Below are 15,318 nucleotides of genomic sequence, written 5' to 3' on the forward strand. Positions count from 1 at the left end.
CCTGGGGAAGTGCTCTGATGACTGGGATAAAGGCTAAAAGGGTGGTATCAGCACCTCCTTGGTTTTGCTTGAAAGAGGATGGAATTGCTGAGGCACTTGGAGCGTTCACGCCTCTGGATCCTGAGTAGACACAGGTGCCGGGCTTAGGCCACACCATGCTCCTTAGCACTTCTTAATTGCTAGATTAGGCAGCTGCTGTCTGGCTTCTAAGAGTTCTATTAGGCACCTAACTTTCCATATATGGAACTTAGGCACCTAACTTGGAGTTGTAAATTACACTAGGCCACAGAGTGCCTAAGTCCCCTTTGTGAATTCCACAGACTGAACCTGTGCAGATAGTTGATGGGCCTGAGCTAAATTTCAGTGGTATAATTGTCTCCGGATAGGAGTGGTATGCAACCTACACTAGGCATTTCTCATTTGAGCATACCAGGAAAAAAAAGATACTAGTATGTTTTTCTCTGCCTGTGAAGGAGCAATCAGCTCCCATGAGGCACATCCCTGGGTGGTGGATAGGGGAACATCCTGTAGATAATGCAGAAAAGCTGCAAATGTTCAATAAGCAATGTCAGATCAACCCCCATGTCAACAGTGGGTGGTGGAGTAACTGATGGCACTGCTACCTCTATAAAATGCCACATAGGCCCCATGACAAAGATGTCAAAGCGAATAAAAAACACCTTAAAATAAGTCTTGGTGGGGTTCATCAGGAAAAGGAAAACTGATTTCACACCAAAGGTGTCACTTGATGGCTTGGACATCCAACCTATAAAGCTCATCCAATAGATACGCTTCACCAGCCTTGAATAGTGAAGTAGGAAGAAAGGGGAGTATGTTTTTCTCTGTTGCACCCTAAATTGTAGCATTGTAGCGTGATGGTAGTTTCTTTTCACAAAGTTTTTGTGGGAAGAGGAGAAGAGAAAAGATTATGTTAGAATTTGATTATGAAATTTTAGTATTTGATAAATACATTGTAGTAGAGCAACTTGAACTAAGTCTTCAAATTCAGTACTGAAACTTTTGTTGGGTTTGAAAATGCCATTAAATACAGGTTGAGGATAGATAGGGAAAATACTGAATTCAGCAAGATTGAGGGATGAATAGCTTTTTTGGGTCACAATGATGTAGACCTTAAACCTATTCCATCTAGACCAGTGGTTCTCAAACTTTTGTACTGGTGACCCCTTTCACATAGCAAGACTCTGAGTCTGACCCCCCTTAGAAATTAAGAACACTTTTAAAAAGTTTTCAGAGTAGCACTATTATAAATGCTGGAGGTGAAGCAGGGTTTGAGGTAGAGGCTGACAGCTCATGACCCCCACCCCCCATGTAATAACTTCATGACCCCCTGAGAGGGTCACAACCCCTGATCTAGACACATGTCCTCTTGAAAAGAGATTACAGCTAAACTACCAGTAGATGTCACTCTAGCATTGGATGAGCTTTTTGTATAGGAATATGTTAAATATTACATAGGTATAAAGCTCTAAGCGTGCAGTAGGTGCTCAACTTAGAGTAGCTGAAAATTCTTTGCCTTCTAACTTTAAATGAAAGCAACCTGATATAGTGGAAGAAGTGTCAACTTCTTATTTTTGACATTTAAATTTTAATATATTCAAAAATAAATGTATAAATAGGTCCAATGTTTACATCTTTTGGAATTAACCCATACTTCAATTACACCTGATTATTGGCCATAAAGTTGAATTGTTGTCGGTGTTTCAATACCTAGCACAGAAACTTCCTTTAGAATCAAGGCTAACCATGAAGTAGTTTATATATCTAAGTTAGGATAGGAAGGAACACAGGAAGGAACATTGTTTTAGGAAATATAAACTGATAGATTAGGAAAACTAATGTAGAATTAAAAAAAACAAACCCATCACTTCTCTCCTCCACCTTGTCTCCGTATGACCATCCAGCTTGACCAACAGAAACTCCCACTGAAGGAAAAACAAAAATGAATATAGACTCCAATTGCAACATACCTGCCAGAAAAGAAGGTATCAAGTGTCTATTTCCTTAAGAAGTGATCACTCAACTTAAACACTTGAATGTGGTCCAAGCACATGTTGTAGTTTGCCGAAGGGGGAAAAAAAAATAATCAGAGTCAACTTGGAAGGTAATAAAGCTTTACATTCCGAGACTTCAAGTCCCAACAGTTATGGTTAGAAGTGGGAAACAACAGCTTGGTTATATTTTTTAATCTGTTGTACTAAATAAAATGCAAAAAATTTTCCTCAATGTTTCTGCCTCATGCTTGCAAAAAGCATAAGCTGCAGTTTGATAATATTTTTGTAACAAAGCCACTCACAATAAGATGAGAAGTTATAGAAACTTTTTACTTTGCATGTGTTCCCCACATCCTTGCATTTTTCACTGTTAGTGATATTTGAATTTTAAAAAGACGAGCTTCAAGAGAAGAACAGATAACTGAAGAACTCAGGCATCTTTTTTTTGGTATCACAATTAGTTGCTCTGTAAAGTCAATCCTGAAACTGTAAAGTCAGTCTCAAGATTGATTTTAGCTTCATGATAAGATGTAGGAACAGGTCAATGCTATTGAAAGCTAGACAGACACCCACTTTCATTGTAAAAAAAAAATGAGAAAGGGACAGTAAACATTTTAGAATGCCTTTACTGACGCGGAGGCAGAGGCGTGATCACAGGGATGGGATACATCCTCCTCCTTGCTGTTCAACTAAATAGCAGTATTCAGTTTTGGAGAGAAGTGTAAATAAATGGCCAGTGTTTTTACTGGAAGCACAGAATTACCATGATTCCCCTCAAATAAGAGAATAACTTGTTTCTGTAATTTTCTCTACTGTGTTTTTGTATTTCACCATGCAGTATCTAAATACTAGATTAAGGTAACCATGGCTGGTTTATATACATAAATTACAGAACACAGACCAGATAAAAGTGGGAGAGGTATTAAATTACCTGTCCAGTTTTAACAAAGTCCTTGATTTTTATCTTTCAGTTTCTGAAATCTAGCGTTGTACCCCACTAAGTATAAGGACGGGTTTCAGAGTAGCAGCCGTGTTAGTCTGTATTCGCAAAAAGAAAAGGAGTACTTGTGGCACCTTAGAGACTAACAAATGTATTTGAGCATAAGCTTTCGTGAGTCTCTAAGGTGCCACAAGTATTCCTTTTCTTTTTACTAAGTATAAGGTGGGTTGTTGTTTTTATGACAGATTTTTGGAAGCGGGTAGATGTTAAACCAGCCAGATTCTACAGATAAAAATCCCCACCCCCCCAAACTACCCAGTTTGTGGGATGCTGAGTTAAAATTAGCAAGTGGAGAGTGCTGCATGGGTTATCATCACTTCTTTACAATCCTCATATAACACTAATAAGGAAGATCCAATGTCAAGTGATTAAATGAGTTGAGGGGACACAATTAGAGGGATAGGAAAATTATTTAGTGGAATGTTGATAGAGTACTCAAAAGGGCTATGAAAAGTTTGTGCAGTTTAGTAACAGACTGTGGGCTATAAATCGGATATTAGGAGTGTAACATATGGAAGGTAGAGTCCAGCATCATAAACCCTTCCAATAGTTGGAAGACAGTACAACAGTTCTAAGTCACCATTTTAAACACAACTAGAAAAGTGTTGAGGGCAACCTAAATGAGCTGAGTTTTTGGTGTGATGCAGAAATTATGAATGATTTATCACACTTTTGTACAGTGCTGGAGAAAAGATGGAATATATAGGATTTTTCATATACTGATGCGAGAAACAAGGTAAATAGATGGCATTATAAGGGAACTTGCATATACCCTGGGGTTCCTGTATTGCATAACTGCAGAATTTGTAACAAAATACATCCACAGCGCAGCAGAATTGTGATCCAGAACACCCACTTTCATTTTTTAAAATTAAGTTTCTAGTTTTATGGTTGCAAATAATCTCTGAAATGTTGACTGGATGTGAATTTATCCCCTGCATCTGCAAAGAGCCTGAAACAGCTCTGAGATGTAAATTGCCCCAGTCATGATACTCAGGGCGCTCTGGCTATAACAGCTGTGCTGCGATGGAATTTGGCATTTTTCACCAGATACCACCCAATTCAGTATTTTTGCTCCAGAATGAGTATTTTCAAATGAGCTATCATTGTGAGTATTTTTAATTGTGGGTGGGATAGGAATGAAGGATTATAACAGTATATCAGTAAATTAACTTTGCTGCAGAATTTGGTCTTGTACTGTACATGGGGTTTTACATATACTCACCTGCACCAGAATGTATAACATGGAGAAAATTCCCAAATTCAGAAAGAAGCCCTAACTGTATGTTGAAGAGGGAGTCACAAATAGATGGAGCAGAACAGAATAAAGTGGTTAATACATTAGAAAGGATTGTTTGGAACAAGCAGCAAAGATACAAATCAATGCACTTCCTGGGTTTATAAATGTTAGCTCCTGGCCAGTCATCTCCTGGTACATAAGGTTCCATATGTTTAGAATTCTAATGTAATTTGGACCTGATTAACTAAAAAGATATTGGCTTCCACAGCGTGGAAATTGGATACATCTTTTGCCAACCTGGACTATTCAAGGAAGTTCACTAGCTACAGTTTTACTGCCAATTCAACAGTGAAAATTAAGGGCACACTATGTATTGAAGAACATAAGAACGGTCCTACTGGGTCAGACCAAAGGTCCATCTAGCCCAGTATCCTGTCTTCTGACAGTGGCCAGTGCCAGGTGCCCACGAGGGAATGAACAGAACAGGTAATCATCAAGTGATCCATCCCAACACTCATCCCCAGCTTCTGGCAAACAGAGGCTGGGGGGTCACCATCCCTGCCCATCCTGGCTAACAGCCATTGATGGACCTATCCTCCATGAATTTATCTAGTTCTTTTTTGAACCCTGTTATGGTCTTGGCCTTCACAACATCCTCTGGCAAGGAGTTCCACACATTGACTGTGCATTGTGTTGAAAAAATACTTCCTGTTTCTTTTAAACCTGCTGCCTATTAATTTCATTTGGTGACCCCTAGTTCTTGTGTTATGCATAGTAGTAAACACTTCCTTATCTACTTTCTCCACACCAGTCATGATTTTATAGATCTCACTCATATCTCCCCTTATCCATCTCTTTTCCAAGCTGAAAAGTCCCAGTCTTAATTTCTCCTCATACAGAAGCTGTTTCATACCCCTAATCATTTTTGTTGCCCTTTTTTGAACCTTTTCAAATTCCGTTATATTTTTTTGAGATGGGGTGGCCACATTTGCACACAGTATTCAAGATGTGGGCGTACCATGGATTTATATAGAGGCAACATATTTTCTGTCCTATTATCTAGCCCTTTCTTAATTATTCCCAGCATTCTGTTCATTTTTTTGACTGCCACTGCACAGTGAGTGGATCTTTTCAGAGAACTATCCACAATGACTCCAAGATCTTTTTCTTGAGCGGTAACAGCTAATTTTAGACCCCATCATTTTATATGTATTGTTGGGATTATGCTTTCCAGTGCATTACTTTGCATTTATCAACATTAAATTTTATCTGCCATTTTGTTGCCCCATCACCCAATTTTGAGAGATCCTTTTGTAGCTCTTCGCTGTCTGCTGGGGTCTTAACTATCCTTAGTAATTTTGTATCATCTGCAAATTTTGCCACCTCACTGTTTACCCCTTTTTCCAGATCATTTATCTGGACCTGCACGTGCACAATTCAGGCTGGATAAATATCTGAATCCAGTTTCTTGTGATCTGAAAGGACAATGCATAAGGTCAAAAACAGAGGCCTTCACATTTAATAGAAGTCTAATTTCAATCTTCTGTACTAAAATGACAGATGAACAGGACTGGGCCAAATATGTAACTAATTAGACTCAATACATTAATTAAGAGAGCAAATAAGCAATAGAACTAGTTACTGAGCCACTGAAATCTAAAGTTAATTTTTAAGAAAGTAAACTATTAATCCCCAATTTTACAACCTGATTTCCAGAGTTTGGCAACTTCATACACTTCTAGAATGCTCTCTAGAGAGCTGAAACTTTCAAACAAATATGTTTTATAGAAAAATGATCCATAAGAAAAGCACTTTGTGGTAAGAATATTTATATTTTTCCCATTTTTACATTTTTATCAACACAAACATTCAAACACAGAAAAATTAAATAACTTTGGAAGCAGAATTCAAGTCTTTCTGCCTACATACATATGACAATTCCAAGCTGTTGGCACAAAAAATAATCCACATTCATAAAACCCTTACTACTATATCAAACATAAATTAAGTAAATCATAGGCACTAGTTTATCAAATCCATATTTCCACACTTCCGCAATATATCTGAATCTCTAAACACAGAAGGATCTAGGATTTCCTTATATTGAGAAAATGGTACTGCACGAAGGCTTCCTAGTAAACAGATTGTCTCTCTTCAGAAAATTATTAGCTATATTTCTGTGGGAGTAGAACAACAGATAAAAGGATGCTTATGTAACTTAAGCACAACATATCTTCAATAAGTGATGAAGGTAATTGCTGGAATTTAAAAAAAATAAAATAATGAACAATACTCTGATGCAGCCTTTATTTAAAAAATTAACCTGAATATCTTCATCTGAATTTTCTGATTTTCAAAACTAAAAAAAGTCAATTCAATATTTTCATAATAAAAATCACCAATTAAAATTCCTTCTCTTTTATTGAAGACTGCAGCATTGCTTTGTAACATTTTAAACAAATGTTTGGGCCTTGTTAGTGAGGCTGGTTAGTTTTGATCCAATCTTCTGTTCCTCCTACTAGTTACATGACATACCACTAACTGAAATAAGTTTTCTAAGCCAGCAAATGACTGAAGGCTAGATCAGTAGCATGTACTGGTCGAATAGTGCAAGGTAGCTCTTTTATAACCCCTGCTGGAGTTTTCCTACTGAATTACAGTATATTTGATGCCCTGACTTCAGAGGGTAGTCACACTTGAAAGATCTTAGTCACCATGGTATGAAGTCTTTTCATTATTGATACAAGTTGTGCTTGCAGCTGCTTGAGTAGTTACAGTTGCAGTCTAGTCCCTAAAACTTTCTATTTGGCTTTTCCCATCTCAAGTAGTGTTGCATGGCTTTTCATCCAGTAATGTTAACACTGGCTCCGAAGTCCAGAGTTCTCTGGAATTCCAGGATCAATTATCCTCTTAGTGGTGGGAGTCAAAATGCACTTACACTTCAAAGTGCTGGTATTAATGGGGTTAAAAGCTACCTACCATCCAATCCAATGTAAAGCTTTTAGTGTTCTCCAGTCATTGTACAAAAGATACCATCATGTTAGCCATTGCTGCAAACTACACATCCAGAAATCTTGTACTGAAAAATTCTACACACAAAAAACAGTACTCCTTGTTTAACTGACCCTCCCAACACGTTTTTAGTTTTAAACCTTTATATTACAAATCTTCCAAAATAGAACAGAAAAAGCTGTCTGTATGTTAACTGTAAGAAAGAATTTTTCCACTGAGTAAAATGTTAGCAAGATTGCTAATAGGTGAAAACAATGTAAATGTCAATAGGTAAGTCTGAGAGCCACTAGAGGAATTTAATAGTTTGTAAACATATGTAGCAGATTTCATACTCTGTCACCAAACAAGGTAAGATACAGATATGTAAGGCAAAGTACATAGTTAAAACACTAACATGGGCAATATCATCTGCAAAAATATTTACAATTTAAAATAAACCAATTTAAGAAATGGGTAAAAGTAAAAGTAGGATACAGAAAACTTCCTCATACCATGAAATATTACTTAAATGAATATCATTTGGCATCAATAGTACAACTCATTTCCTTACAATTTGTATGTTACAAGTGCATAGTTGTCTTTCCTTCTTATTAACTATTAGCATATACAGTTGTGTTCCAGGCTATAAGCATTGTGGTGTGATGATATCAGAACAAATGGATACTATTAGCTGCTCTTTCCTTTTTAAGGAAACCTGCTATAAAAAAGGTTTCCCTAAATAGTGAGCAGTGTGCTAAAAGTGTGGTACTATAGCAAAGGCCATCTTTCCTGAGCCAGGAACTATAAGGTTTAGAAAGATTGTACAACTGATACTAAGCCCTTTTGGCAATCAAAATATAAGAGCACATAAAACTGATATGTCAAACAAACAAAAAGGATGCAACCTACAGCATCTGAATGTGTGTATGTCTGCTACATCCAAACCTTTAATGATAAAACAATGCCATTACTACTATTTACCAACTCTAGGATACCTCCAGAGAGAACTGCTGGATTCTTTCTGATGGATATATGTACCATTTTTTCCAACCAGAACCTTCTACAATTGTTTTAAGCAGGTGTTTCATTAGCACTATAGTGATCCGCAATCAGAATGTTGGCTCTGATTAACATGCTAATGTTTAAATAGTACATATTCATCAATGAATCATTCTGCTGAATTAAATGCCTCAATATGAAGTTTTGAACAATTGGAGTTTTCTATTTTACTTGCTGTTTTTCAAGATGGGCATTTCTTTGGCATTTGTTAGGTTTTTTTGTCCAAACATTGGCCATTGTCATAAATGCTCAAATTGATAAAATGTTTAGCAAGCAAGAAAAAAAAACAAAAAACCCTAGAAATGATAGCAATTCCATGTAAAAGTGATTGTATGATCACCAAATATATGATGTTAAATGTCATTAAAGTGCTGCTTTAAAATCTCTGCCAGTTTGTGCTAATTAAAGACAGAGGTCTGGGATTTTACAAATCCTGAAAGTCACATCTGAACAGTCTGCATATCAAGCTGTCTTTTAGCTTGGTGAAGGAGTGTCCATTAATTACTGAACTTTGCATTTTTAAGCTTTGCAGTTCAGTAGCAGCCATCTTTCCAACTCTCGTCTTTCATGTTGCCATAGCTTTTAGGAGCCGGTAATGATCTAAAATAAAATGAGATTTATTTCAGTTTGGTTTGTACTTAATTTGTTCAAGCTTCAAATCATTAACATACATGAACTTAACATAAAAGAGTAGAATTCTCTTTTCTTGAAAACTAAACTACGTGCTTTAATCGTTTTGTTTCAGAAGCATCACTGTATTACATTGCACTTAAAAAAATAAATACTAAGTTCAAGGTTTAACATTTTATATTTTGACAACTTCGTTTTTAATACAGGTTTCAGAGTAGCAGCTGTGTTAGTCTGTATTCGCAAAAAAAAGGAGTACTTGTGGCACCTTAGAGACTAAGGTGCCACAAGTACTCCTTTTGTTTTTAATACAGTATTTAGTCATATATGTAAATGGTTAAATGTAGAGAACTTCATAAAACTACACCACTGTGGAACTATGAATCTGATCTGATGACATGCATCCGTTTTACAGTAAAGCAGGCAAAAACTTATTGATGAAAGGACAACTCCATCCATTTTGTTCAGCCCAGTAATACAACATTTCAAAAAGAAAATCACCTTCTCACCATAAAAACAGTAAAATAATTTTAAAGTGTAGATACAATAAACATTTGATTTGGGATGGACATCTTGCTGTAAAGTGAGATCAATTATGCAATAGTGACTGAGCCATTAAGAAGAGACTATTAAGACTAATATTAAGAATTTGCAGTCAGAAATAAGGCAGCCTTTTATTACATTTTAAGATTGTTAAATAAATATTGAAGACAGACAGTCTGACACTTCACTTCCATTGTACCCAGTGGCAGAAATGTATTTTTAGCATGACAGGTAGTTAAATTATTTTCTAACACACATGTGAGGAGACCTGTGCACCCTGACCACAGATTTTAGAAATAAGCAAAAACAGCTGAGGTTTCCTCTTCCTAAATATCTAAATCACTACAGTATTTCACTTAAGGCTAAGGCAGTGTGGCCTGTTGGGGAGGACAATGGACTTACAAGTCGAGATCTCAGTTCTTGTTCCAATTCTGCCAATGACCTTTGTGATAACTTGGGCAATTACTTCCTCTTTGTACGTGAGGTTTCCTCTGTTTGTATAGTACTTTGAGATGATTTAAGAAAGGCTCCATAAAAGAGCCAAGTATTAATAAAATCTGCATAGATTGCCCATTCCTTTTAAGGGCTCGATAGTTGATAACTTGGAACTGAATTCAAATCTCTGTTGTTGTTTGTTTCTACTCAAACATTTAGCTAAGATTGGCATCAGAACTTACATAATAGTAAACAGAACTTCACATTCACAGCAGAATAAAAAACAGGTAAGAACTGAACTACTTTACGAGCATCATTATGGACATCTTAATGTATTTCACGTGATTTATTTATTTGAATTGTTTAGCAGATGAAAATTTTTTATTTAGCAGTATGCACCAAAAGATCCATCTTCTAAACTGGTTTCAGAGTAGCAGCCGTGTTAGTCTGTATTCGCAAAAAGAAAAGGAGTACTTGTGGCACCTTAGAGACTAACAAATTTATTAGAGCATAAGCTTTCGTGAGCTACAGCTCACTTCATCGGATGCATTTGGTGGAAAAAACAGAGGAGAGATTTATATACACACACACAGAGAACATGAAACAATGGGTTTATCATACACACTGTAAGGAGAGTGATCACTTAAGATAAGCCATCACCAACAGCAAGGGGGGGGAAGGAGGAAAACCTTTCATGGTGACAAGCAGGTAGGCTAATTCCAGCAGTTAACAAGAATATCAGAGGAACAGTGGGGGGTGGGGTGGGAGGGAGAAATACCATGGGGAAATAGTTTTACTTTGTGTAATGACTCATCCATTCCCAGTCTCTATTCAAGCCTAAGTTAATTGTATCCAGTTTGCAAATTAATTCCAATTCAGCAGTCTCTCGTTGGAGTCTGTTTTTGAAGCTTTTTTGTTGAAGGATAGCCACTCTTAGGTCTGTGATCGAGTGACCAGAGAGATTGAAGTGTTCTCCAACTGGTTTTTGAATGTTATAATTCTTGACGTCTGATTTGTCTCCATTCATTCTTTTACGTAGAGACTGTCCAGTTTGGCCAATGTACATGGCAGAGGGGCATTGCTGGCACATGATGGCATATATCACATTGGTAGATGCACAGGTGAACGAGCCTCTGATAGTGTGGCTGATGTGATTAGGCCCTATGATGTTATCCCCTGAATAGATATGTGGACAGAGTTGGCAACGGGCTTTGTTGCAAGGATAGGTTCCTGGGTTAGTGGTTCTGTTGTGTGGTGTGTGGTTGCTGGTGAGTATTTGCTTCAGATTGGGGGGCTGTCTGTAAGCAAGGACTGGTCTGTCTCCCAAGATCTGAGAGAGCGATGGGTCGTCCTTCAGGATAGGTTGTAGATCCTTGATAATGCGTTGGAGAGGTTTTAGTTGGGGGCTGAAGGTGATGGCTAGTGGCGTTCTGTTGTTTTCTTTGTTGGGCCTGTCCTGTAGTAGGTGACTTCTGGGTACTCTTCTGGCTCTGTCAATCTGTTTCTTCACTTCAGCAGGTGGGTACTGTAGTAGTAGGAATGCATGATAGAGATCTTGTAGGTGTTTGTCTCTGTCTGAGGGGTTGGAGCAAATGCGGTTATATCGTAGCGCTTGGCTGTAGACAATGGATCGAGTGGTATGATCTGGATGAAAGCTAGAGGCATGTAGGTAGGAATAGCGGTCAGTAGGTTTCCGATATAGGGTGGTGTTTATGTGACCATCGCTTATTAGCACCGTAGTGTCCAGGAAGTGGATCTCTTGTGTGGACTGGTCCAGGCTGAGGTTGATGGTGGGATGGAAATTGTTGAAATCATGGTGGAATTCCTCAAGAGCTTCTTTTCCATGGGTCCAGATGATGAAGATGTCATCAATGTAGCGCAAGTAGAGTAGGGGCATTAGGGGACGAGAGCTGAGGAAGCGTTGTTCTAAGTCAGCCATAAAAATGTTGGCATACTGTGGGGCCATGCGGGTACCCATCGCAGTGCCGCTGATTTGAAGGTATACATTATCACCAAATGTGAAATAGTTATGGGTCAGGACAAAGTCACAAAGTTCTGCCACCAGGTTAGCCGTGACAGTATCGGGGATACTGTTCCTGACGGCTTGTAGTCCATCTTTGTGTGGAATGTTGGTGTAGAGGGCTTCTACATCCATAGTGGCTAGGATGGTGTTTTTAGGAAGATCACCAATGGACTGTAGTTTCCTCAGGAAATCGGTGGTGTCTCGAAGATAGCTGGGAGTGCTGGTAACGAAGGGCCTGAGGAGGGAGTCTACATAGCCAGACAATCCTGCTGTCAGGGTGCCAATGCCTGAGATGATGGGGCGTCCAGGATTTCCAGGTTTATGGATCTTGGGTAGCAGACAGAATACCCCAGGTCGGGGCTCCAGGGGTGTGTCTGTGCGGATTTGTTCTTGTGCTTTTTCAGGGAGTTTCTTGAGCGAATGCTGTAGTTTCTTTTGGTAACTCTCAGTGGGATCAGAGGGTAATGGCTTGTAGAAAGTGGTGTTGGAGAGCTGCCTACTAGCCTCTTGTTCATACTCCGACCTATTCATGATGACGACAGCGAGCCCCGACCTGGGGTATTCTATCTGCTACCCAAGATCCATAAACCTGGAAATCCTGGACGCCCCATCATCTCAGGCATTGGCACCCTGACAGCAGGATTGTCTGGCTATGTAGACTCCCTCCTCAGGCCCTTCGTTACCAGCACTCCCAGTTATCTTCGAGACACCACCGATTTCCTGAGGAAACTACAGTCCATTGGTGATCTTCCTAAAAACACCATCCTAGCCACTATGGATGTAGAAGCCCTCTACACCAACATTCCACACAAAGATGGACTACAAGCCGTCAGGAACAGTATCCCCGATACTGTCACGGCTAACCTGGTGGCAGAACTTAGTTATGGGTCAGGACAAAGTCACAATTTCACATTTGGTGACAATGTATACCTTCAAATCAGCGGCACTGCGATGGGTACCTGCATGGCCCCACAGTATGCCAACATTTTTATGGCTGACTTAGAACAACGCTTCCTCAGCTCTCGTCCCCTAATGCCCCTACTCTACTTGCGCTACATTGATGACATCTTCATCATCTGGACCCATGGAAAAGAAGCTCTTGAGGAATTCCACCATGATTTCAACAATTTCCATCCCACCATCAACCTCAGCCTGGACCAGTCCACACAAGAGATCCACTTCCTGGACACAACGGTGCTAATAAGCGATGGTCACAAACACCACCCTATATCGGAAACCTACTGACCGCTATTCCTACCTACATGCCTCTAGCTTTCATCCAGATCATACCACTCGATCCATTGTCTACAGCCAAGCGCTACGATATAACCGCATTTGCTCCAACCCCTCAGACAGAGACAAACACCTACAAGATCTCTATCATGCATTCCTACAACTACAGTACCCACCTGCTGAAGTGAAGAAACAGATTGACAGAGCCAGAAGAGTACCCAGAAGTCACCTACTACAGGACAGGCCCAACAAAGAAAACAACAGAACGCCACTAGCCATCACCTTCAGCCCCCAACTAAAACCTCTCCAACGCATCATCAAGGATCTACAACCTATCCTGAAGGACGACCCATCACTCTCACAGATCTTGGGAGACAGACCAGTCCTTGCTTACAGACAGCCCCCCAATCTGAAGCAAATACTCACCAGCAACCACACACCACACAACAGAACCACTAACCCAGGAACCTATCCTTGCAACAAAGCCCGTTGCCAACTCTGTCCACATATCTATTCAGGGGATACCATCATAGGGCCTAATCACATCAGCCACACTATCAGAGGCTCGTTCACCTGCGCATCTACCAATGTGATATATGCCATCATGTGCCAGCAATGCCCCTCTGCCATGTACATTGGCCAAACTGGACAGTCTCTACGTAAAAGAATGAATGGACACAAATCAGACGTCAAGAATTATAACATTCAAAAACCAGTTGGAGAACACTTCAATCTCTCTGGTCACTGGATCACAGACCTAAGAGTGGCTATACTTCAACAAAAAAGCTTCAAAAACCGACTCCAACGAGAGACTGCTGAATTGGAATTAATTTGCAAACTGGATACAATTAACTTAGGCTTGAATAGAGACTGGGAATGGATGAGTCATTACACAAAGTAAAACTATTTCCCCATGGTATTTCTCCCTCCCACCCCACCCCCCACTGTTCCTCTGATATTCTTGTTAACTGCTGGAATTAGCCTACCTGCTTGTCACCATGAAAGGTTTTCCTCCTTCCCCCCCCCTGCTGTTGGTGATGGCTTATCTTAAGTGATCACTCTCCTTACAGTGTGTATGATAAACCCATTGTTTCACGTTCTCTTTGTGTGTATATAAATCTCTCCTCTGTTTTTTCCACCAAATGCATCCGATGAAGTGAGCTGTAGCTCACGAAAGCTTATGCTCTAATAAATTTGTTAGTCTCTAAGGTGCCACAAGTACTCCTTATCTTCTAAACTGGAAGACTGCTTTTGAATTTACCTTTTACTTCTTTACTCATTTCTTAAAGTAACTGTCTAGTGCAAGTACCTTTAATGTGTGGATCTGTCTGTGTGGATAAACACTCACTTTTAAAATTAAAGAACTTCAGTTCTAAACTACATTCAGTAATACAATCCAAGTATACTATCAGCTTTACATCTGATACAAGCTCTTTTTGCAGGGGTGGAAGGGAGTAGAATTTATATGACAGGAGAATGGACTATGCAGAATTTAGTACAGTAGGCCTGGGTTATCTTTATATGTTCCCATTCTTTTTTAAAGTTAATAGTTACTCTAGCCTTCAGTAGTAATGTACAAGATACAAAAATAGAGTTAAGAAAAGTGTTAGTTTCTGAATACAGAATTTAAAATCCCCCCTCAGATTACCCACCTGCGAACAGGCTGTGCAAGTTTGCTGCGAGGCACTGGTATGCCCCCAGCAGAAGGGGCACTCGGTCTAGGCAAGCCACTCCTCACCCCTGTTGTCCCTGCTGGTCTGGTAAGAGTAGTGCTGTTGATACTGCTGGCAGGGCTTGGAGAGCCTGAATTCTGAGCTGCAAGAGGTCCTGATGAAGAACTGCTGTGTGTCAGTTGCGTAGCTTCTGGAGGAGCAGCAGCAGAACCAGGTCCATGGTTACTAAATGCTTTCACTGGCTGTCGGAGAGCCAGAGGTGATGGTGCCGCAGGGGAGCGGAATTTACTTGGAGATGGTACTGGAAAATGACATACACAAAACAATCCATCACTTTCACTAGAAGTAATCTTGAGTTATGGCTATGAGTGACAGTTTAATAAAAGGGAATGCAAATTTTCACGTGGAAAAGGTAAATACAACAAAATAGTACATGTATTGGAATGTAGCCAATAAAACAGCATGGAGAAGGGGAGGCCAGA

At 39.4% G+C, this 15,318-nt stretch overlaps 1 protein-coding gene and 1 long non-coding RNA gene across 6 annotated transcripts in view; one reads left to right on the plus strand and one right to left on the minus strand.

Annotated features, from left to right (window-relative positions):
- LOC122460046 overlaps positions 1–15,318 on the plus strand; it is a 72,138-nt gene that overhangs the window by 40,262 nt on the left and 16,558 nt on the right. The window lies entirely within an intron of this gene.
- SLAIN2 (SLAIN motif family member 2) overlaps positions 6,064–15,318 on the minus strand; it is a 65,054-nt gene continuing 55,799 nt past the window's right edge. For 4 of the 5 annotated variants that reach the window (XM_038398218.2, XM_043513890.1, XM_038398216.2 and 1 more), the window contains 2 exons: positions 14,816–15,137; positions 6,064–8,902 (listed from right to left, as the gene is read on the minus strand). In XM_038398218.2, coding sequence (XP_038254146.1) covers positions 8,836–8,902; positions 14,816–15,137 — 389 coding nt within the window. In that variant the 3' untranslated portion in view covers positions 6,064–8,835. Of the gene's footprint in view, positions 8,903–14,815; positions 15,138–15,318 lie in introns of those variants that run through there. The other variant, XM_043513891.1, reaches the window with a different exon arrangement.

This window comes from Dermochelys coriacea, chromosome 4 (genome assembly GCF_009764565.3).
Source record: "Dermochelys coriacea isolate rDerCor1 chromosome 4, rDerCor1.pri.v4, whole genome shotgun sequence".
Classification (NCBI taxonomy): Eukaryota; Metazoa; Chordata; order Testudines; family Dermochelyidae; genus Dermochelys; species Dermochelys coriacea.